The sequence below is a fragment of the Rhinoderma darwinii genome, chromosome 6 (genome assembly GCF_050947455.1).
Source record: "Rhinoderma darwinii isolate aRhiDar2 chromosome 6, aRhiDar2.hap1, whole genome shotgun sequence".
NCBI classification, from domain to species: Eukaryota; Metazoa; Chordata; class Amphibia; order Anura; family Rhinodermatidae; genus Rhinoderma; species Rhinoderma darwinii.
This window is the reverse complement of record NC_134692.1, coordinates 132224836-132250069: the sequence shown is the minus strand read 5'-3', so window position 1 is coordinate 132250069 and position 25234 is coordinate 132224836. Positions and strand designations below refer to the sequence as shown.

The window sequence follows — 25234 nt, the reverse complement described above, 5'->3', positions numbered from 1 at the left end:
TGAGGGGGCGGAGCATGACACAGGGATTCCAAAAACATCATAAAAAGTTTTCTGGTCATGTTCTGCCCACTTGAGGCCCTGCAGTAAGCATGACACAGTTTTTCCTGAAGTGTTCCTTTAAATTTATATGCTAAGTATGTATACACTAAATGATTGTATTATTCATGAAGGTTAAGACTGATATGGATATGTTATTATTTGGCCTTCACATTTACTCATTATGTTCTCTTGTCATTGGCAGGCACTGGAAAACTGGGATTTTCATTTGTACGAATTACAGCGCTGCTAATTGCCGGCAATCGACTATGGGTGGGAACTGGAAATGGAGTGGTCATCTCAATACCTCTTACAGAAAGTAAGTTATGAGTAGTTGCCCACCTTGAAGAGGTCATTGCCATAGTGTAACTATGACATCTATAACGCCATGTCTGCATGATACGATGGACGTATATGAATAAGCGCAACTTATGAAAACTATTGCAAAAGAAAAGTGGAGGAGTTTATATTACAACCAACCGGATCATTGTTTTCATTTTTAAGCTGATGTAAAATTGACAGCTGTAATCTGATTGGCTGGTACATGCAACACCCTCTGGTTTTATAAATAAGACCCCTTATGTAGGAGTTAGAATAGGAAATTGCATTTCTACTACCCTCCGTAGAGGTCAAAAATACTTGCCACAGCACCCATATAGAAATGCCAACCACAGTGCCCATAAAAATACCAGCTACACTGCCCATATTAAATATCCGTCACAGTGTGCCCATATTTAATGCTGGCCACAGTGCCAATATTACATATTAGGCACAGTGGGCATATTATATATCAGCCACAGATGCTATTCCCTGCTTTCAATAGAATTGGGGTGTCCAGTTGGGCGGCTAGTCTACAAAGATGCTGCCATCTTGCAGTAAAAGAACGTTAAATGCTCACCCCCTCCCATCCCCCAAGTAGTCTGGCAATCTATTATATGATTATGCAATATATAATAAATATACTGCACTCGAATGTGAAGAAAATTATCTTTTTCTCAATTTTTATTATCTCTGCTTGCTGTCCATGCATTTTTGTTTTATATCCAGAGGCTGTCAACCTTTACGGATCTACTACATTTTCAAAGCTGAGAGTTTGCTACAATTGTATCCAGTTTAGGCAATTCCCTTTGAGATAAATACAGCAGCACACATCTCTATCTTGTGCTGATAGTTTGCTACAATGTATCAGTGTAGATTACAAGCCATATATCTCACAGGGGTTTGTCAAAACTGGATACATTGTAGCTGTAAGATTTATTAAGTGTTTAGGGATTTTAGATCTTTGGAAGTGTTCATTCAGTAAAAGCAAGCAGATGTATCGAAAACGGATTGAAACTAATTTTTGATTATACAACGGTTAAGATTTATTTATAAAAAAATAAAATAAACCTCTTTAAATAGCAATTCCCTAAAACAGTATTATTTAACAGCAATAGTTTTCAGGTATCACAGGGAATTTCAGAGTCAGAACTATTTCCCAGCAAATCTATGGGAAGATAAAGGCTTTTGAATGAAAATCCCTTTGTACATAATAATCCGGTTTAGCAAACCCCCAACAATCAGCTGTTATAGCCGGGGAAGCCACTTATGGCCAAACAATGCCCGTGCTTCAGCCGATGCAAGGGAAATGTAGCATTACATGGCAGCCATTAAAAAGAATGGCCGTCCATGTAACGCATGGGCGGGCCGGTTATGCCAGAGCAGGAGCCGCTAATACAGAGTGGCTGTCCATTCTGGCTCATAGACGGGTTTTCAGAGTGGAGGACTCCCCTTCTCTGACATCCATATGTCCTAAAAGGGTATATGGACAGGGATTCCATAAGGTGGAAATGTAATAACTATATAATATATAAATGATATAAAATGATAGTATAATGAATTTGAATAATAATTAAATGTCATGACTATAATAAGAGACTGTGGATGCCGAGGTCAGTAATAAGAGGGTATGCTCATCATGAAGTAGTAGTCTAGTACTATTGTATATTTCGTGTTTTTCCCGCTGATGTATTGAATACCCCAATATATAGGTTTTCCACCTCAAATCCTGCCAATAATTTATTCTTTGTGTTCTTCATGCTTTATCCCTTTCCTTCCGCTCCTATTCCCTCTCCTCCTCTGGCCTATGAATACTCCCAACCCTTCCACCTCCGCTAGCGGTAGTCCTACACCGGGGCCAGCTGCTGGGGCTGAGGGGTAAGTGCAGGACCTGACTCTGTGTCACCTCATCCCATATTTCCAACATGTCCTGTCTCCATCCTCATTTTTCATCATTCTATGGTATTCACAAAGCAGCAGAACTTTTCAAGTTGTGTTTGGATATTTGTATTACCTTTAAAGAGCATTTTCTTAAAAAAAAAACAAAAACAAGCAAATATAGGTACTGAGAAAGTTGGGTGACAACCAATATGGCTGCCATTATAGAGTCACTTTTTTTAGACTCCTGAATGGTAAACTTCCCAAAATGTGCGGTAATACAGGAGCAGGGGATATGTCCATGCATAAGTAGGAAGATTTGTTACTCAGGAGTCTGGGAAAGTTGGTTCACAACCCCCGTGGGAGTTGTTATGGCGGCCATATTGGTGGTCACTTAGCTTTGCCAGAAACCGATACGAAATGGCTGAAAGCAACATGATAGAAGGGAACTACGCAACGACAGATATATATATTTTTTATTTATTTCGTTAGAGAAAATTTGGGTTGCAGATCAGAATAAAGAGTGGATCTGTGACTGGCAGATTACTCTGTCACGGTCCGCCGATCTTTGATCCAGTTGCCTGCAATACAGTTTAATTAATGAAGAATATGAATATTCAGAGGCGTAACCTGAAACTCCTGGGCCCCAATGCAAATTCTGTAACAGGGCCCCAACCTATCATGTGCCATATATAATACTGGTGTCTTGTTATGTGGCAGAGGGGCCTTTTGGCCCCCTCAGGAACCAGGTGCGACTTCTATCTCTGCACCCCCTACAGCTACGGCCCTGGCCTTATTTATCAAAACTATAAAACAGAAGAACAGGCCTTGTTGTCCATAACAACCAATCAGAGCAAAGCTTTCATTTCTATAACTGCTCTGGAAAAATGAGAGCTGCACTGTGATTGGTTGCTATGGACAACCAGGCCTGTTTTTCTGTTAGACAGTTTTGATGAATGAGGCCCAATTGTTTGCATGAATATACTCAGATTGTCAATAGATTCTAGCTGTGTGATACTGAGGACATCGTCATATTGTGATGTCACCTTCAGTACGTGTGCCACATGTATCCACGCTTGAATTGGTCTGTTCCGCTTTCTTAGTGAATACCAATTCCGATTTAAGTTTTCCACATCATACGGAAATCATTCAGAGTAGAGACCAGGGTATGAGCTAGGCTTAAAGACTACAATAAAATATTTAATCAAGATTGGTTTTATAATTCTAGTGTCTTAAAGATGTAATGTTATAGAGATTGTTGATACCTGCGGCAACTGCAAATCGGTGATTGTGAAGACTGTGAGTGGATCCCGGGTCAAAAGCAGTGAATGCACTGCAGAAAAATCATCTGTCAATCCCTTCACCTAGCACTGTAGCAAAAACCACATGTATTTACTGCAGTTCTTGCAGTGGCTTTGTGTCGTAGCACTTCCGAAACGCGCGGCCGTACACAACACCTTCTGCAGCCCTGCTCGTGAACACATGAATAGTCAATTCAAGTATTAGATACTCAGGACAACTAGTCTTATGAACACATGAAAATCCAAATACTCTGTATATTCACACAAGCGATAATTAGAATAAAAATATAGCAAAAATAAGATCCGTCAGCAGCAGCTTGGTGATGATCTCCGGGAGCAAAATAGTTTTCTATCCTGCACAGAGGAAAATCAAGTTGAAAAATAGCTAAAATCAAAACATTTTAATGAAGATATGTTACAAGATTTGAGATTTTACATTTGGTAACTTAGGTGTCCGCTAAAGTGTCACGTGATCCCTCTTAGCACCACTGACTGGCTAAAAAGAATCTAAGGGTATGTGCGCACACAAAATTAAAAACGTCTAAAAATACGTTTCAAGGGAAAACAGCTCCTGATTTTCAGTCGTTTTTTTTAAGTAACTCGCGTTTTTCCACGGCCGTTTTTGGAGCTGTTTTTCTATAGAGTCAATAAAAAACGGCTCCAAAAACGTCTCAAGAAGTGACATGCATTTCTTTTTCGCGGGCATTCTTTTACGCGCCCGTTTTTCAAAACGGCCGCGTAAAACAATGCCCCGTCAGAACAGAATGCCGTATTTCCCATTGAAATCAATGGGCAGATGTTTGTAGGCGTTCTGCTTCCAATTTTTCAGCCGTTTTTCGGGACGTTTACGGCCCGAAAAACAGCTGAAAATACTACATGTGCACATATCCTGAGGGATGGGGAACCGCGGCATATGTTCATAGTCATTCTTTTTGGGGGCTTTGAGGGGCTGTTTAGTGGGAGAAATTTCACCCAGTAATTTGGAAATATTTGCAACAAATTGGCTGCATACCCTAAATATATCGACCTGGATATGATCCTGAAGCTTTCAGATATTTTAATCTCGTTGGTAAATGCAGACAATGGTAGACAGGTGTCCCCGTCCCCCCCCCCCCCCCCCAAAAAAAAAAGAAACACACTGGGCCTGAATTGGCCCTGTTGCCCATTGCAACCTATCACAGTGCAGTTTTCATTTCCCAAAGAAATTTAAAAAATGTGATCAGATCTCTGATTGGGTGCTATGAAAACATGGCGTCTTAGTCAGTTTTAATAAATGAAGCCCAATTACTGTAACCGCATACACGCATTTTGAGTAAATTAATTGCGTACATTTTTTATGGAATCTATATAGCACCAGGCTACATCATGTGTTATATTTGGCTTGAAAACTTTTTTTTTCATTTTAATTTTGTTCCTCTTCTTCACAAATGTGTAACTTTCCCACTGAGAATTTCACATAGTGGAGTCCACCATTTTGTTATTTGAGTTGTCCAGAACTACCAATCAGCTTACTGCTTTTACTTTCTAGCCTGCACTAGAAGAAAATAAAAGCTGTATTCTAATTGGTGTCTCTTGGTAACACCTCCATGTTTTGTTTGTTCCTTTTTGCATACCGTATAACAGGGCCCCCCCACCTACTATGTGCCATTTAAAATACTGGTTTCTTCCTATGTGGCAGAGGGGCTTTTGGACCCCCTTACGCACCAGGGCTCTGTAGAAACTGCTACCTCTGCATCCCCTATAGCTACGACCCTCATTTCTGCCCATCTTAGGCCTCGTTCACATTAGCGTCGGGTTCCGTTCATAGGTTCCGTTCGAACTTTCCCTCGGAGGAACCCATGAACGGAAACCATAGCTTCCGTTTGCATTATTATTGACTACAATGGTAATGCTTCCGTTGCAAATGGTTTCCGTTCAGTAAGGTTTCCGTTTTTTTAGCGGAAACCATAGCGTAGTCGACTGGTGGCCATAGATCAATATCCACTTTTTATTTGTATATATATGATCCCAGTATCCGTAGTTGCTAAAGTCAAGCCGTGGCGTAATACCTGGTCTCTTCTCTGTGTGCGTTATATATCTTCTTAGGGCTTCTACACTATATGTTAATAGTGACCCATAGGCCATAACTTAATCATTTGTACCTTGTCCAGATTCTGACTCTGTGATGTGATCATGGGGCAGGGTGGTCGAGCGAGCAGTTGTGTAACATCCTGTATGTCTCACTGAGGTTCTTCTATGAGCACAGAAGTCCCTACTCTATAGCTGTCAATGGAGATGGAAACCCTCAGATGGATGACCAATCAGTCATCCGACGCTACATGCGGCCGACGCAATTACAAATATGACCATGGACAGTCAAAGATTATCAGATGCAAAAACAAAACCACCACCTGTAAATGCTCTATAATAATGTGCGATTGGCCATTCATGACATAAAGTTTCGATTCCGGGCAATCCAAGATGGCCGATTGTTTTTTTTTTCAGTTGGATGAAAAAAAATTACCAATTAAGGGCCGACAATTAAGAAAAAACTATCAAAATTGTACATTATGTCTAAGGGTATGTGCACACGGCCTATTTTCAGAAGTAATTCGGGAGTTTTACGCCTCGAATTACGCCTGAAAAAACGTCTCTAATACACCTACAAACATCTGACCATTGCTTTCAATGGGTTTTACGATGATCTGTTCCCACGAGGTGTATTTTTACACGTTGCTGTCAAAAGGCGGCGCGTAAAAAGACGCCCGCGTCAACGAAGTGCATGTCACTTCTTGGGACCTTTTTGGAGCCGTTTTTCATTGACTCCATTGAAAAACAGCTCCAATAACGTCCGTGTAAAAACGGCACGAAAAAAACGTGAGTAGTTACAAAAACATCTGAAAATCAGGAGCTGTTTTCAGGTGAAAACAACTCCGTTATTTCTGACGGATTTTGCTACTGCGTGTGAACATACCCTAACAATTACCTCATGATAACACTTCCTGGACAACAGTGTCTGTTACACAGCTACCCACTCAACCATCCCAAACCTGCCCCCCAGAATCGGGACAGGATTCATGTTAAAATGTTGCACCCTGTCCCCACACTAGCCTATGGGGCACTATTGCCATTTAATTTATGAGCCCTATAATATTGTACAAAATATAAATAACAGCATCTAATGATACATATGTAGTGTTTTATTGACTTTATGTTTAACTTTTTTCTAACAACCCAGGAAAGACATATTACTTTATTAGGGTATCTTGAATTAATTGAGGAAGAGGGGGGGGGGGGGTGTCCCCTGGTCAGGAGCCTCCTGTTTTAGCCAAAGAAGGGAGCAGCTACAAACAGCCAAGGATGAGACCGTTGATTTCAAGGCTGGGTTCACACGACCATGTTACGTCCGTAATGGACGGAACGTATTTCGGCCGGAAGACCCGGACCGAACACAGTGCAGGGAGCCGGGCTCCTAGCATCATAGTTATGTACGATGCTAGGAGTCCCTGCCTCGCTGCAGGACAACTGTCCCGTACTGTAATCATGATTACAGTACGGGACAGTAGTTCCACGCAGAGGCAGGGACTCCTAGCGTCGTACATCACTATGATGCTAGGAGCCCGGCTCCTTGCACTGTGTTCGGTCCGGGTCTTCCGGCCGAAATACGTTCCGTATATTACGGACGTAACATGGTCGTGTGAACCCAGCCCAATGGGAACTGTGTAATGCTTAATTTCCCCTGTGGAGGTGCTGCAGGGAAATGGAACACTTGCTGTCAGGTTCCTCCACTGCTTACAGCTGGGGATCTCAGTGGCAGGACAATCTGATCAGTTTATTGTCAAAGGACTTTTTTTATAACAAAAAATTGATGATCCAAAGTGGACAAATCCTTTAAAAGTACCAGACATGCTGACCAGTTGTAAAATCTTCATAATCATATTTGACATAGTACCATACAAATACAAGCCATACATGTTAGCCACAGTGCCCTCACTCGAGTAACAGCAACATAGTCCCTATAACAGCTCTATCCACAGATATTGCCCCCATACAGGTGGCAGCTACAGGTGGTAAATCACCTTCTCCATGCCCTGTCAAGAAGTAAAATTGGAGGAGTCATTCAGTAACCTCCTATTCAGCCTGACAGGAGAGATACTGCAGGATCTGACGGCTTCTCCTACCCCTGCACTCAAGGAAAGATGCCGTCTGAGGAGCGATGCTCCTCTCACCTCAAGGATGGCGTGGTCCTCCGTGACGTCAAACTTCTCAAATCGCATGGTGCACGTTTCATGTGTCTTTATTTCCTACCAAGATTTCCATGTAATTTTCATAGCGTCTGTTGCATACATGCAAATTTTGGTAGGAGCCTTGTTATAGATACATTGGGTGGTAAACTCCATGAGTGTAAATTGATGTAGTCAATAATCCTAGTTGACCCGTCTACCAAAGATATTTTTCAGTGAGTGAAGTTTGAGCAAGAACAAGGTCTTCACCCTCGGGTTTAGTGACAGGGTTGGTCCAGTTCTTCTATGGAGGCAGCTGCTCTTGTTAGAGGCCACATCATGTCACTTAATACCTGCATGTGTTTTCAGCCAACAAGACATCTCCTACGTCTTCTGGAGAAGTAGCCCGGGCTGGTGGAGGAGTAATCCACGTGTATAGTGATGACAACAGTGAAAAGTCTGCCGGAAGCTTTATACCATACTGCTCCATGGCTCAGGCCCAGCTCTGCTTCCATGGTCACCGTGATGCCGTCAAGTTCTTTGTGTCGGTACCAGGTAACTACTATAAAATAATTTAGATATCTAAATATCTACAGCTTTTGATACGGTACCTAATAACGGAACCACGGACTCCTATAAATAACAGAAAACCATGTTATGAAAGGTGGAGTTGGTGTGGATGCAGTGAGGAAAGTGGGCACATTGGTCTATGTCTTTTTTCGGCATGTCCATAGGCTGACCATTCTGTATGTTTCCAGGTAACGTTCTGGCCACGCTTAATGGCAGTGTTCTGGACAGTCCCTCTGAGAACCCAGGCACCCCATCCGCAGAGACGGAAGAACAAAAACTGAAGAATGTGCTAGTGCTCAGCGGAGGGGAGGGATACATTGACTTCCGTATTGGTGAGTTCACACTTTTCCTTCTGCAGAATATCCATCTCCATAATTCAGAAATTGTTTTTGCTTTGTTAAAATGTACCAAAAATTGATTATACTTTCTCATGGAATTTGCAGGATTCTGCCTCGTATTGAAATGTACTAATATCCATAGTTGGTTTTATATAAAATCTCCTTATCTTGCAGGCCCCACTTTAATTTTGTAAAGTTCCTTTCGGACATAAGCAGATTTGACCTGTGCCCACTGCAACTCCCAGCATGTCCTGACAGCCTACAACTGTCCTGGCATGCTGGAAATCATGCTTTCACAACAACCAGGGGGCACAGGTCGAACACCCCTAAACCTAACACAAAACAGGGACGTTTCAAATCAGTGGTCTCCATGCTGTGGTTCTTCAGTCGTTGTGAAACTAGCCGCAGACTGTCTGGGTATGCTGAGAGTTGGAGTTTTGCAACAGCTGGAGAGCCACAGCTTGGAACCACTGTTCCGATCTGGATCCCAGGAGTAAAAAATTGGACAAAGGATTGGACACAAAAAAATACAAAGTACTGGTAGATATTATATAGCTAGGTGGAAATATAGGATTGATATGCCATATTTTTTTTAGGGGATGGCGAAGATGACGAGACAGAAGAACACTCTGGGGACGGTGAGAACCAGACCAAACCGGTACTTTCTAAGGCAGAGAGAAGCCATATTATTGTGTGGCAGGTCTCTTATGTCCCGGAATAAATGCACCCTTAGCCTTCTCCCCAGAATGCCAAGACGCCTCCCGCTTCCCTGCACCCGCTGGAAATACCAAACTGGAACTTTGACCCAACTGCGCAATTTCTCAGCCCGTGTTTTGCTGATCTTCTCATACTGTTAAATTCACCCTCTGATGTGCCCAACATCTCTTAAAACTCCATAACATGGTGATGTTTCCATAGACTCCTGGAGACTATTTATTTCTGTTACGTTTGGAACAAATTCTCATGTTACTTGTTCCATTGCCTAAGAATGATAAACTGGGTGACTAAATATCATCTGTCAGATAGGCTGGCATCATTATCTCATCATCCCGTCTGTCCGGCACTGAAATGGTTGGCAGGTTCCAATACGGATTTATTGAGATTAGATTAAAGATTTATCCAACAAGCGCACACCAGCAAGTATGGGCTGGACTGGACCTGAGCGGCCATTTTTGTTCTTTTCATGCCAAATCATTCTTGTATAATGTAAATTACTCATTCAATAGAATCTAATTAGTTAATTAGCATCTACTTTAAAAACAATCAACATCCCTGACTCCCATGCATAAACTGAACACATCTTATCAGTATTGGCGTTCTATGTAATTTGAGAAATTTCCTGGAAAGATGAGCACATTGGATGGCGGTGACTTCTCAACATTCAGAGAAAGCTGAAAGAGTCTCGAAAAATTGCAAGCGACGGGCTGCACTAACTTTATTGGGTCTCATGTATCCCACTTTGGACAATACCTCCTTGTTAGAAGAGTTCCTTGGCAATAAGCAATTACAAAGTGTGCCCCTGGTGGGAAAATGAAGTATTACACTGTGCTCATTCAAATCAATAGGCTGTGTAATGCAGGGCAAGTCCTCCAGAGTGAGACGCTCTTCGCTAGACAACCCATTTAGGGTAAGAACACACTAGACTGATACGCTGCGTAAAACTGCACAGCGTATCCGCCCTGGAACCCACAGGGAATTCTGTCCGAAAACCGACACCAAAGTGTGGTGCAGTTTTTCAGGCGGCATGTCCGCTGCGGAAATCCTGCAGCAATAAAAAAAAAAAAAAGTTCATGCTTACCCTGCCCGTATTCATGGCGACGCATCCCTCTTTTCTGAGTGCAGCCCGGCCTCCTTGAATGATGCTGAAGTCCATGAGACCACCGCAGCCTTCGATTGGCTGCGACAGTCACATGGGATGCAACGTCATCCCAGGAGGCCGGGGTGCACTCAGACTAGAGGATCGACTCGGTATGATTACGGGCAGGGTAAGTATAAACTTTTTTTTATTAATTTAAAATAAAAAAAATAGGCTTTATTTTTTCCCTCACTAGATTTTTGCGGCAGATTCGCAGCATTTCTGCGGCAAAAGTCGCAATACATAGCTTTTTATTGCAGGTTTCACCTCCCGATTGAATTCAAGGAGGAGAACTTGTAATATAAAAGCAGCGATTCTGCAGCACAAATTGACGAGCCGCAACGCAGGTCAATTTATAAATAGCTTTTCGGCTGTGTGTGGATGAGATTTGTTCAAATCTCATCCACTCTGCTGCTACTCTATTATACTGCAGATTTTTCGCAATTAAATCCGCAGTGTTTACGCCTAGTGTATTCCTACCCTAAAGGAATGTAAGCTTGTCGCTCACAGGAACCAGAGTTCAGCCTCCATTGTCAAAATGGCAGCTTGATGGCTACGAGCAATAAGCCTACATGTTCCATGAGTTTTGATAGGAGGCCAAATGTATGAAGACATTCAAGGACAACCAGATGTCCCACCCTTAGGGTAGAACAATAATGCTCATCATTGCCGGTCAGCCTTGCAGTTATTTACCACGGGATCAATGTAATTTAAGAACACTGCATTGTACAGTAAACGCTATCACATCGTTGACACCATTGGTTTTTTTTTTAATGAGGATCTTGTGCCACCTTGTACATATAGATATTAATTGTATTATTTAAGGGGTTGTATGAGAGCAAATTTTTTTTTTATATCCCAGAAACAGCACCACTCTTGTTTATAGGCTGTGTGCAGTATTGCAGCTCGATCACTTAAATATGGCTGAGCTGCAATAGACAGGAGTGGCGCTGCTTCAGAAAGAAAGCAGCCTTGTTTTTCTAATCTCATACAACCCCATTAAATGAAAACTGAGCGCAGACCTCATCCAACATGCTAGCATGTGGAGGGATAGACCTAGAGTGCAACCAACACCACCCTCCAAGAACCAATCCCTTAATTGCCAGCGCCCGTTGCAGGTCTAATAAAGGGCGTAATACCACAGCCCCCAGAGTACTGCTAATATTGGGGCAAGGGGTGATCAGGTGGTGGGCCTTATTGTGATTTCACTATGATGATCCCTTGGACGGATGAGTAAGTTACCATTCCATTGACCAGCTGGCCTTCTGTATCTGTATCGCACTCAACATTACAAATGGCGAACGTAAAAACACTGAGACGTTGTAGTAAATGGGCTCAAGGCTTGGGAAGAACCTGCATTATAAGTTACTCAATACATATTCCATATTTCAATTACCAATGATCGTGTCGGGACTGAACAAATGAATCTAAAACCGCTATTTCCTGCATGTGATCCTGTATCTGCCTGAGTGCCTCCAATACTCAAGTGTTGCAGGATTTTCTGGGAGTTCAGGGGTTAAACCAGAAAAAGCACATTACTATTCAGCCAGCAAAGTATACAGTGCTTCGGCTGCAGCGGCTCGTTCTACTTACGGCAATGACATATGTAAAGCAAGTGTCACAAGGGGGTTCTAACGTGTCTGTTCCAAAAGGCTTGTAAACTCCGCCGTGTGTCCCGCCTGTCTCCTGGTCTTATCGGTGGCATTATGTAAAGACAGCTGTATGTATAACGCTCTCCGCTTCCTCTCTCTCCCCCTTGTGACATGAACAACATGTAATTGTTATGTATGTAATAAATGTATTACAAAACGAACGCAAGACGCTGGTGCTGTGTGATTCCGATGGCCCGCACGGGTCTAAGGAGGCTTTTCTGAACTGGATTTGGTGGCTTTTTTTTTTTCTCAAATTAATTTCCTAGTCCTAGTTGGCGGGTCACGATGACTTCAGCAAGATTTGTTGACTATGTATTATAGCTTATAGATTAGATCCAATCAAAATTTGTGATAAAATCTAATGCAATACCGGGCACAACCCACAGTCAAGAGTGGCGCTGTTTCTAAAGAAGACTTTTCTCTAATCATGTACAGCAGTATATTACAGGACAATCTCTTTAAATTTAGTGCGCTAACTTTGTAATATAGTTTACAATAAAGTTTGGTACCAATATGCAGATCTCAGGGATCGAGAGGGTAGATCTAGGAAGGTAGGGTGGGCATTGCCATGTATGTGTGATAAAAACACTGATCTCTATTGATAAACTCGTCTGTCATCATTAAGGGCTACTGGTGCTAAAATAACAACAACAAAAAAACAAACAAACAAACACCACAATTTTTTCCTAAAAAAAAATTGCAAGTGACTGCATTACTTTTAAGAACTCCAACCATGTCAGTTATCTTGGGACTGTCGCAAGGTCACTCACTTTTTTTTTTTAATGGGCCACCATTTTATTTGCATTGCTCTGCAATCTTACCGTAGTGCGGCCCTGACCTTAATCCGGCATCAACGGATCTAGATTATCAGATATTCTGAATAATTAGACAGTCATAGAAAAGTAAAGTATATAAAAAGAAAACTCGAAGTCCTGAAATAAAATGTCAACACTAAATATGCAATTTTTGGAATTCCCCATCTAGTTCTCTCCGCTCAGTTTTCTGCTCCTGTGAAATTCCAGTTATGTGCAGAATTATCAGAGAGCAGAATAATAGAATTACACAGACACATTAATAGAGGCCTAAAAACATCAGTTTTCCAGATTCTATTTTATTACAAAAAGGGACGTAAACCATACAAAACATTCTCATCTCCGTCCTGTAAACAGATTATCCACTCACCCTTGTTAACCCATTGTGCCCAAGTTATCAGACTGGACAATTTGTAACAAAAACGTACACTTTAAATTTTTGTTTGTTGGATGAAAGAACGTGACAAGTTAATGGATGTCAATCAGGGAAATAGTGTCAGAAGTGTATCATTTGTCCCGCAGTGACCTCATGGCTGTCTTAACTGTAGGGAATTAAAGGCTATGTACACCTTTTGAATGCTCTATCTATTAAAAAAAAACAACTTTTTGAGATACAGCCGCTTTGTATCCTGTATACAGAGCAGCTGCATCTTGCGCTGAGAGCCGAATCTGTTAATGTCAGCGGGCCTGACGGGTTCAGTGTCAGCGGGTCCTGCGTTTATCGGACACATTGAGGATCCACCCGTTATCGTTCACATCCTTGTTATGAACTTAGATGTGATCGGTAACAGGTGGATCCGGAGTGTCAGATACACTGACCTGTTAGGCCTCATGCACACGACCGTGTTTTTGCGTCCGCAATTCAACCGCAAATCCACGGGTAAATTGCGGACCCATTCATTTCTATGGGCCCATACACACTATCCGTGTTTTCACGGCTCTCCGCATGTCCGCACATCCGTGCCGCAGAAACTACGGACATGTCCTATTATGGGCCGCAAATGCGGTGCGGACATGCCAATAGAAGTCAATGGGCCCGTGGAAATTGCGGATACACCGCCGTGTGTCATCCGCAGTTTTGCGGATTTGCGGAAGTGTTGCTAGGCGACGACCGGGAATGAGTTCTGTCGTCATCATGTTTTACCTAGGCTTTTTATTTTTCATCCGCATTTTGCGGATTACATACGGATGAACTGCGGAGGACATACGGATGAACTGCGGATGACATTTCACGGAACACGGTCCTGGAATTTGCGGACCAGAAAAACACTACGGTCGTGTGCATGAGGCCTTAGTCCCGCTGACCTCAAGGGTATGGTCACGCGGGCTATTTTCAGCCACTTTTCGGGCCGTAAACGTCCCGAAAACCAGCTGAAAAATCGAAATTAAAACGCCTCCAAACATTTGCCCATTGATTTCAATGGGAAATACGGCGCTCTGTTCCGATGGGGCGTTTTTTTTTTATACTCATTTTCCATAAAAAGAAGTGCATGTCACTTCTTGAGCAGTTTTTGATTGACTCAATAGAAAAACAGCCGTAAAAAAATGCAGCGAAAAAAACTAGTTTGACTAAAAAAAGGGTTGAAAATCAGGAGCCGTTTTCCCTTGCAAACAGCTCCGTATATTCAGCCATATTTTGTTAACCGTGTGAACATAAACTTACAGATTCAGGTCTCAGCGCAAGATACAGCTGCTCTATATACAGGATACAAAGCAGCTGTATCTGAAAAAGTAAAAATAATTTTTATTAAAAAGTAATTAGAAAGCTGCACCAAACACACTGACATTTTGATTAAAAACACTTCCAAAAGGTGTACATAGCCTTTAAGTACTCGAAAAAACTCTGGGCCACGTTCACACACTGCCGTTGTTAGGGATGGATCCCAGAACTCGTATACGGGTGCAGTCACATGTGGCGTATTTGCCTTGTATTTCCACGCCATAAAACGTAACAATGTGACTGCCCCCTAAATCATTCAGCTCTCATCTTTGTAATCCGTTCCCAACTTCCATGCAGCAAATGTGTCAAAACCAGCATGTGAACTCAGCATTACCCCTCCCGTGTGCTGCCATACCGGGCATAGACTACCAGGTAATCAGCCTTACCAGACAGACTGCAATTTTATAGCATAAAAGTGGCTGTCCAATAAGGAAGACTTCTCTAGAGGAAACACACATAACTAAATTTTCAAAATACTTTTGACACTACATAGTGACGTGTCAAGTTTTGATCGCTGGGGTCCGAGCACTGAGATCCCCACCAACTGCTAACACAAAGCGGCAGAAACGCTCAGGTGAGCGATGAGCCGCTTTGTTTCTAATCGTCTTTCCTCGGAAAGCCGAGCAAGCGGTGTACGGGCTGAAGAGAAAGTCTACGAGTCCGTACACCGCTTGTCTTTCCGAAGAAAGCCGATCAAGAAAGAAGCGACACAGCGCTCCCCTGACGCTTTGTTTTAGCGATCGGTGGGGGTCTCAGTGCTCGGACCCCCAACGATCAATACTTCTGACGTGTCACTATGACATGTAAAGACTTTTTGAAAGGTTGCTTACCCTTTATGTATTAGGCAGACCCAGCATTCATACCGTGCATTCACTTTGGCCCCACAGCACAATGGGGTTGTATACGCTCAGCAGTGAGCAACCTGGATCTCTTGTATATTTACGCTGTGAAAGGGAATGATACAACACGCCAATATTGCTCCTTTGATCTCTACACACCGTTAATTTACATAACGCATTAAAGCAGCTGTCATAAGACACGGGTCTATAAAAAGCACATAAAGGGTTAAATGAGTGGGTCCTATGTGCTCCCACTCAGATTCCAGTGTTTTGGGGACTAGTAGACCGTGCTTAGCATTCAGCTGAAAGGTATATTTGGGAGAAGCATTGTGAGTGGCTGTTAGTCAGGTGCTCTCAGCCAATCAGCTTTGATCTCTACTCAAGTTGCCCCACCCCAATGTCCTTTCCAGATGGATGCCAGGTACAATATATAACCCTCTCAAACTTTGGTTCTTGGAGCTGTATAGTGGTCCGGCACAGCATCCTGACTACTTGACCTGTTCAGCCCAGACACCAGCAGCTTGTAGGCGCAGGTTACATCATACGGATTGTAAGTTTAGCGCGTGGCCATCCTTACAACATTATAATCATCACATTGATGGAAGAAAACCCAGGAGGAATAACAAGAGTGCAAATTCTTCACATTCCGCATGAAACCTCATTACAATCATGGTCTGGAACAGGCATTCTGAAATTATTTAGGCATCGGCGAACTCAGATCATTGATCGCTGCAACGGTCTATGAATATATCTTATTTATAGTGTTACCCTGAACAAAAAAAAAAGTGAAATCCAATCTTTACCCAAAGTCTGGTTTTCAGTCGTATTTTAGCGTGCATACTACACCCACACAATCCAGACCCCTGAAGTTCTACTGCTCCGAACTTCGATCACCATTAGGTTGTATAGTTATGGAAGTTCCGTTTAGTAGACTAGTGGGGAGCTCCGGTATTGCAGCCGTATTAAACTGAGTGAGTCTAGACTTAAATAGACACCGCATTAACAAGACATTCAAGTGGACCAGCTCTCAGTAAACATGTTAGTGTGAGGGTCTGAATTCTCATAAGGGTTAGAAGCTCATTCTATATTTCTAGGTATGTGAAGGGTTAAAGGGAACCTGTTGCTACATTTTAGGGCACTAAAACCACCGGCGTGTCGTTATACTGCTGGGGTTCAGCCTCCTAAACATCCCTCTCTTAAAACTGTCTGTTTTAGCATTTTGTGTAAAAGGAAGTGATAATCCAGCGTGCGCAGTATATAAATTACCAGAGAAAAATCCTGCGATGAGTTCAGCGGCATCCTGCACATGCTCAGATGACGCCGTGGCTGGTACACCTCTCAGGACTCTGGTCTTTTACACACAGCGCACGCTGGATTATCCCTTCTATTGAGGGTTTGTTCACACGGCAAACTAAATAACGGCTGTAAATCACGGAGTTGTTTTCAAGGGAAAACAGTCCCTGATTTTCAGCCGTTTTTAAAGCATTAAGCGTTTTTGGAGCTGTTTTTCTATTGAGACAATGAAAAACGGTTGAAGAAGTGACATGCACTTTTTACACTCCGTTTTTACAAACGGCCACGTTAAAAAAAAAAAAAAAAAAAATAAAAAAAAGACGCCGTCGGAACGAAACGCCTTTTTTTCTATTGAAATTAGTGGGCAGATGTTTGGAGGTGTTATTTTTACCCGTTTTTCGGGGCGTTTACGGCCCGAAAAACAGCAGAAGATAGGCCGTGTGAACATACCCTTAGAGAAAATACTAAAACAGACAGTTTTAAAAGGGGGATATTTAGGACATTAAACCCAGCATTATAGGGACTTGGTGTTTATATAGTGCCCTAAAGTCTAGGGACAGGCTCCCTTTAACCCCTTCACGACCACCCAACGTAGATTAACAGGTTGCAAAGCTGGTCGTTGTGCCTGCAGCCCGTTAATCCACGTGGGCTCCTAACAGAGCACACAGGCGCTCCCCGCAGCCCGGCATCGCCCAGTACAGGCTGCTACTAGCAGCCTTAGTACTGGGGGAAAACATCGGGTCGGGTCCGAACCGATTAACCCCTTAATTGCGGCAGTCAATAGTGACCGCCGCATTTAAGTTCTTATAGCAACATCGGCACCCCGCTACGCGATTGCGGGGGCCGATTGTTGCGGGGGGGGGGGGGGGGGCGATTGCTATGGCAAATGGAAGCCTAACAAAGGCTTCCCCATTACGTGCCTGATCGGCTTGCTGTCAGTGAACAACTGACAGTTCTAATACATTGCACTACATGGGTAGTGCAATGTATTAGATCATCAAACAAACAGTTGGACATTCAAGTCCCCTAGTGGGACTAAAGAAAAGTGTAAAAAAAAAGTGTAAAAAAAGTAAAAATAAAAGTTCTAAAAATACAATAAAAGTTTCAAATAATAACACAAAACACAATCGCCCTTTTTCCTTTATCAAGTCATTTATTATTGAGAAAAATAATAAAACCATACATATTTGGTATCGCTGCGACCGTAACGACCGTAACTATAAAAATATTATGTTATTTATTCCGCAAAGTGAACGCCGTAAAAAAAAACTAAAAAATACTGACATAATTGCTATTTTTTGGTCACTTTGTCTTCCAAAAATTGAAATAAAAAGTGATCAAAAAGTCGCATGTACCTAAAAATGGTGTCTATAAAAACTATAACTCGTCTCGCTAAAAACAAGCCCTCATACAGCTCCGCCGACGAAAAATTTAAAACCGTTATGGCTCTCACAACTTGGCGACAGAAAAAATCCATTCTCTTTCCAAAGGTTATTTTATCGTGCAAAAAGTTGTAAAACATAAAAAAGTTGTATAAATTAGGTATCACCGGAATCGGACTGACCCGCAGAATAAAGGTAACGTGTAATTTATAACGCGTGGTGAACGCTGTATAAAAAGAATTAAAAAAATAATGTCAGAATTGCTGTTTTTTGGTCACCTTGCCTCCCAAAAAAAAAAGGATAACATGTGATCAAAAAGTCGCATGTACCCCAAAATGGTACCAATAAAAGCTACAGCTCGTCCCGCAAAAAAAAACAGCCCTCATACCACTACGTCTATGAAAAAATAAAATTAGTTAAGGCTCCAATAAGCCAGGAAATAAAAATATGCAGTTGTGCCGGCCCGAGGGAAACGTTTCTTCTGTTTCAAGTGGCGAATTATCAAGGCCCCTAAAATTAGGGAACCAGGAAGAGGAGGGCCCAAACATATCTGCTGAAAGCGAAGGTGCCCGTATTATACCAGGACAACACTTCTCAGCAAAATTCCTCAAACTGCAAAGGTGCGGAGTGTGGACCAAAAGGGAGATAAGAAAGGACACAGTTTATCAGTGCGACACCGGCCTGTGCAGAAAGGATTGTGTCACAGCGTAACACACATCTATGGATCATTTTATTGTTTTTGTTTACCCCATTATTATACCACCTGACTATGCCCCTTATATACTCCGCCCGGCTTACATGTACCCCCACATTATAAACGGAAACACCAGTAAGACTCAATACAAGACTACTACAAGCAAAATCCACACTCCAAAAGCCAAATGGCTCTACCTCCCTTCTGAACCCTACAGTGTGCCAAAACAGCAGTTTACTTCCACATATATGGCATCGCCATACCCGGGAGAACCCTTTTAACAATTTTTGGGGTGTGTGTCTCCAGTGGCACAAGCTGGGCGCCACATATTGGCATATCTATAGAAAAAAATCCCATTTTCACTCTGCAACATCGAGTGCACACCAATTTCTGCCAATCACCTGTGGTGTTAATATGCTCACTACACCCCTAAGTGAATACCTTGAGGGGTGTAGTTTCCAAAATGGGGTCACTTCTGGGGGGGATCCACTGTTTTGGTCCCACAGGGACTTTGCAAATGCGACATAGCGCCCAGAAACCAATCCAGCAAAATCTGTACTTCAAAAGCCAAATGGCGCTCCTTCCCTTCTGAGCCCTACTGTGTGCCCAAACAGCAGTTTATGACCACATATGTGGTATTGCCGTACACAGGAGAAGTTGCTTTACAAGTGTTGTGGTGCTTTTTTTCATTTATTTGTTGAGAAAATGAAACATTTTCAGCTAAAACTACGTCTTATTGAAGAAAAAGGATTTTTTTTAATTTTCACTGCCCAATTCTAATAAAATCTATGAAACACCTGTGGGGTCAAAATGCTCACTACACCCCTAGATGAATTCCTCAAGGGGTGTAGTTTTGTGAATGGAATCACTTTTGTGGAGTTTCCACTGTACTGACACCTTAGGAGCTTTGCAATAGTGACATGGTGTCAAGAAACCAATCCAGCAAAATCTGTGCTCCAAAAGCCAAATGGCGCTCCTTCTCTTCAGATCCTTGCCGTGTGCCCAAACAGCAGTTTATGACCACAAATGGGGTATTGCCGTACTCCAGAGAAGTTGCTTTACAAATGTTTTTTTTTTTTTTATTCCTTTATTTGTTGAGAAAATGAAAAATTTTGAGCTAAAGCTACGTCTTATTGGAAAAAAAGTATTTTTTTTATCTTCACTGCCCAATTCTAATAAAATCTATGAAACCCCTGTGGGTTCAAAATGCTCACTACACCCCTAGATGGATTCTTCAAGGGGTGTAGTTTCCTAAATGGAGTCACTTTTTTGGTGTTTTCACTGTTTTGGTCCCTTAGGGGCTTTGCAAATGCGACGTGGTCTCCGCAAACCATTCCTGCTAAATTTGAGCTGCAAAAACCAAATGTCGCTCTTTCCCTTCTAAGCCCTGCCGTGTGTCCAAACAACCGTTTATCACCACATGTGGGGTACTGTTTTGCTCGGGAGAAATTGCTTTACAAATGTAGTGGTGCATTTTCTCCTTTTAGCCCCTGTGGAAATTAGAAAAAATTAGCTAAACCTACATTTTCTTTGAAAGAATGTAGATTTTCATTTTCACGGCCTACTTCCAATAATTTCTCCAAAAAACCTGCGGGGTCAAAATGCTCACTATACCCCTAGATAATTTCCTCAAGGGGTATAGTTTCCGAAATGGGGTCACTTTTGGGGGATTTCCACTCTTTTGGCGCCGCAAGAGCCTTTCAGACCTGACATGGTGCCTAAAATATTTTCTAATAAAAAAGGAGGCCCCAAAATCCTCTAGGTGCTCCTTTGCTTCTGAGGCTGGTGCTGCAGTCAATAAGTGCACTAGGGCCACATGTGGGGTATTTCTAAAAACTGCAGAATCTGGGAAATAGATATTGAGTTGCGTTTCTCTGGTAAAACTTTCTGTGTTACAAAAAAAATAGATGAAAAATTAATTTCTGCAAAAAAAAAAAGAAATTTGAAAATTTCACATCTACTTTGCCTTAATTCCTGTGAAACATCTAAAGGGTTAAGAAACTTTCTAAATGCTGTTTTGAATACTTTGAGGGGTGAAGTTTTTAAAATGGGGTGACTTATCGAGGGTTTCTAATATATAAGGCCCTAAAATCCTCTTCACAACTGAACTGGCCCCTGTAAAAATAGCCTTTTGAAATTTTCTTGAAAATGTGAGAAATTGCTGCTAAAGTTCTAAGCCTTGTGATGTCATAGAAAAATGAAAGGATGTTCAAAAAACAATGCCAATATAAAGTAGACATATGGGGGATGTTAATTAGCAACAATTTTGTGTGGTATTACCATCTGTCTTACAAGCAGATACATATAAATTTAGAAAAATTCTAATTTTTGCAATTTTTCGCTAAATTTTGGTGCTTTTCACAATTAAATACTTAATGTATCGGGCAAATTTTGCCAGTAACATAAAGTCCAATGTCTCACGAGAAAACAATCTCAGAATCGCTTGGATAGGTAAAAGCATTCCGAAGTTATTACCACATAAAGTGAAACATATCAGATTTGAAAAAATTGGCTGCGTCCTGAAGGCCAAAACAGGCTGTGTCCTGAAGGGGTTAAACAAAACCTCCAGTCTCATAGGAAATAAAGGGCAGTGGTACATGGGCAGAGCAAACTGTAGATTACCTTTTAATGTACCTTCTAGGAAAAATACCCAGACTGACGGTTCTACTAAACCAAACTTAGAGCACCGTGGGGGGATCTGGGATGCTGTAAATTAAGCTCAGTAGAACCGTAGGGGAAAATACTACATCTGGGATACGAACGGTTAAACTTGAGTACAATATGTCCATTTGAGTGAGGACTCACAAACTATTCAGGGACACAATAGTTACATAATTAGTACGATAGAAAAAAGACACGTGTCCATCAAGTTCAACCAAGGGAAGATCAGTGCCGTTTGGACGGAATTCTTAATTAATGCTCCGGGGTCAACATCACCTCCTGAGAAATGTGAAACCCTTTACAGTCATGTTTTACCCCAGCCTTTGGATTAACGGTCCTAAAAAAAAAAAAGCCCTGTGTAATTTGTAACAGCCCCACGCAGCATTTACTCGTAGATCCATCCCTCAGTGCTGTCCGGCCAGCAGATAATCTCATCGGGTCTGAACCAAATAGAAATCTCACGCTGGGCACTCTCTCTGGAGTCGCTGCCGTGGATCACATTCCTGGAATGAAGAAAAAAGGAAAATTAGTGAGGAAAATAAAATGACGTAACAGTAACGCAGGGTTATCCAAATCCTTTATCATGATGAAACCCCTATGAACAAAAAACGATCACTGATATGAGGCAGACAAAACACTGGTTCGCTTGCAGTATTACCAGTACAATCGTGCGCCCAATGGCCACCACATGCAAGCGTGGTTTTGGTTGCCGCTACACGAGACCGCACCCTAAGGCCCCATGCACACGACCGTGTTTTTGCGGCCGCAATTCCCCCGAAAATCCACGGGAGAATTGCGGCCCCATTCTTTTCTATGGGGGCCATGCACACGACCGTAGTTTTTGCGGTCCTTGCACGGCCCGGGAGCCCGGACCGCAGAAAGAACGGGCATGTCTTATTACGGCCCGGTTCTGCGGTCCGGGCTCATTGAAAACAATGTGCATGTCCCGCGACTTGCGGGCGGCCTGCGGCTGACAGTCCGCAGCCGGCCGACCCGAAAATCACGGCCGTGCACACGGCTACGGTCGTGTGCATGAGGCCTAACAAGACCTCGTAAGCATCCAGCCTATATATCTGTATTTTACCTGCTGACATCCACTCCGAAATCTCCACGGATAGTGCCTGGCGAGGAGTCAGCGGGATTGGTCTCCCCAAGCATAAGGCGGGCCGTCTTCACCACGTCCAGGCCCTGCCAGACCTGCAGAAACCAGGTTTACCCGTTAGAAAACGAAAGTACAAGCCGGTCTGGTATTAAATTTATTTATCACCAGTCACAGGAAGCTTATTCTTACCATGGCAACCACAGGCCCGGAGCCCATATACTTCACAAGGCGATCGTAGAACGGACGGTCCCGCAGGGCAATGTAATGTTCCTTTAAAAGAGTCTCTGATGCCTGTAATGAGAGGAGACGACAGCTTCATATATACCGAAAACCATGTGGAGCCCACCTCCTTAAAGGAACATAGCGATTGGGGGAGCTGCTGGGGACCCCCATTGCATTAGCGCCTTTGACTTTTCTGGGGTGCCCAGAGTCGCTTTATCATTTGTCCCGCACAACCTCAATGTGTCTCTATGGAGGAAAAGTTCCACGACAAGATCAAAATTCTTGTGTCGCTAAATATTGAGGTCATGGTGACGACTGGCACGAACAGACACAGGAGTGCAGCTTTTTTGTGACCCACCAGCATCAATTTCATTGCAGCCAGCCGGTAGCCCTTCCTCTCGAAGCGCCTGATGATCTCACCAACCAGGCGCCGCTGATACCCATCAGGTTTTATAGCTAAGAAGGTGCGCTCGTAAATTCCCGTCCAGGCTGTAGAGAAAAGCAGCAGTTAGTAAAAGGGGCGCTCAGTTCTGATCTACCAAAATTTTAAATCATATACAAAAGGGGCAAATACAGAACAGGAGAAAATCAGCCCCATTAAAAGGCTATTCACACTGCGATCAAATTGCGTTTTTTTGTTATCATTTTCATGGAAAAACGATATGACTGCACCGTGTGAATAAACCCTATGGATATGTTCACATGGGCTATTTTCAGACGTTTTTCAGGCCGTAAACTACCTGAAAAACTACTAAAAATTTGGGGGCTGAACGCCTCCAAACATCTGCCCAATGATTTCAATGGAAAAAACGGCGTTCCGTTCCCACGGGGCGTTTTTTTTCTAAAAGCGGCCGCGTAAAAAAAAGCCTCGTAAAAAGAGGTTCATGTCACTTCTTGAGCCGTTTTTCGTTGACTCAATAGAAAAACAGCTCCACAAACGGCCACAAAAACCACGAGTTGCTTAAAATACAGCTGAAAATCAGAGGCGGTTTTCCCTTGAAGCCAGCTCCGTATTTTCAGCCGTTTTTTGTTAAGCGTGTGAACAGAGCCGATCAGTGCTAAAAATACACCCACACAGGGTGTCGCACTACACGGCCCGTTACATAAAACACCCGAGTCCTGCAACGGTGTCAGCCGGACAGGAGCAGGACGGGTTTTGAGCCTCTGACTATTCACTGACAGCAACCAAAGATCTTGGGCATGGTGAAGAATCGAAACACAGAATTATAGAAAATGGCAGAATGTTTCATTATATATTATTCATGATGTATTCCCTCCTTAGACATGGATGGTGTACCCACACCTATCTCCAGAAAGTGGGTCCCCCGACCCCATCCTGTCGCTGCCTCTAGACAGATAATCAATGGCGAGGTCGCCGCGAATTACGGAAACCGTAGGGCATTGCGAGCTAGGCGGTTTGCGTAATTCCAGGCCACCCATTCATTCTCTGCCTGGATATGGCGGACCCCCGTTCTGGAGACAGGTGGGGGACCCACACCTATCAGACATGCCATAAACGTATAAGATGGGAATACACCTTTTAACTTTATTTACACAAAACCGAAAAGCTATCCCATAACGTGGAATTTCTGGCGCATTTTAAGACCCGGGATATATAAGAAAGCACCACAGGGAGACGCCATTTTAATCACAAGATTGATGCAAGTGAAGGTGGAGCAGTTGCCCGTAGCAACCAGATCTAATTACTTAGAGGCAAAATGAAAGCAGTGACCTGATTGGTTGCGAAGGGTAACTGCTCCACTTTTCCTTTGCACCACTTAGCCGTTTGCGATAAGTAAAAGTCAAGCAGACCAGAAATCAATGGAAATAGAGATTACAACATGTGTGATGTGCACTAACGTGTGGTGTTCTACGGCTGTTGTGAAACTACAACCACCAACATGCCCTTGAATGCTGGGAGTTGTAGTCTCACTGCAGCCGGAGATGCACATATTGCACACCAGTCCTAAACACACAAAGCGGACAATGCATTAGAAATACGACCGTCCCTATGTGACATCCATACAATACACGCCCGGCCCAGGCCTTCCCTACACGAGGAAGAACATGGACGACAAAAAGAGACCTAGAGAAACCCGGCATTCCCCTCCACCCACACCGCTCACCGGTGGGGAAAATGTGCGCGAAGATGGTCAGCACCAGGCAGATCATGGCGAGAGCAGGTAGAGGGAGCCGGGGCCGCGCACGTCATCGAGGCTGGTATTCCCGGGGGCGCGTACGCAGCACAAGGAAACTATATACAGAGATGGAAGCTATGTATATAATATAATATATACGGGGAGAGTTATGGCGCTTATGATAGGTATAGCCAGGGCTACAGGTGTAATGACCAGTGCAG

General features: G+C 42.9%; 2 protein-coding genes across 2 annotated transcripts in view; one reads left to right on the top strand and one right to left on the bottom strand.

Moving 5' to 3' along the window:
* Positions 1-12311, top strand: part of MAPK8IP3 (mitogen-activated protein kinase 8 interacting protein 3) — a 64045-nt gene extending 51734 nt beyond the window's left edge. Inside the window, exons 29-33 of the mRNA XM_075830375.1 lie at positions 242-355; positions 2194-2232; positions 8105-8290; positions 8494-8637; positions 9240-12311. Of these exons, the coding sequence (XP_075686490.1) occupies positions 242-355; positions 2194-2232; positions 8105-8290; positions 8494-8637; positions 9240-9364 (608 nt within the window). The 3' untranslated portion in view covers positions 9365-12311. The remainder of the gene's footprint in view (positions 1-241; positions 356-2193; positions 2233-8104; positions 8291-8493; positions 8638-9239) is intronic.
* Positions 12312-21118: 8807 nt separating this feature from the next.
* Positions 21119-25192, bottom strand: NME3 (NME/NM23 nucleoside diphosphate kinase 3). Its single transcript, XM_075830373.1, has 5 exons — positions 25002-25192; positions 23234-23364; positions 22843-22944; positions 22636-22748; positions 21119-22054 (listed from the first exon to the last, which is right to left on the bottom strand). The coding sequence occupies exons 1-5, from the start codon at positions 25045-25047 to the stop codon at positions 21937-21939; spliced, it is 510 nt and encodes a 169-aa protein (XP_075686488.1). The 5' UTR covers positions 25048-25192; the 3' UTR covers positions 21119-21936.
* Positions 25193-25234: the final 42 nt, after the last annotated feature.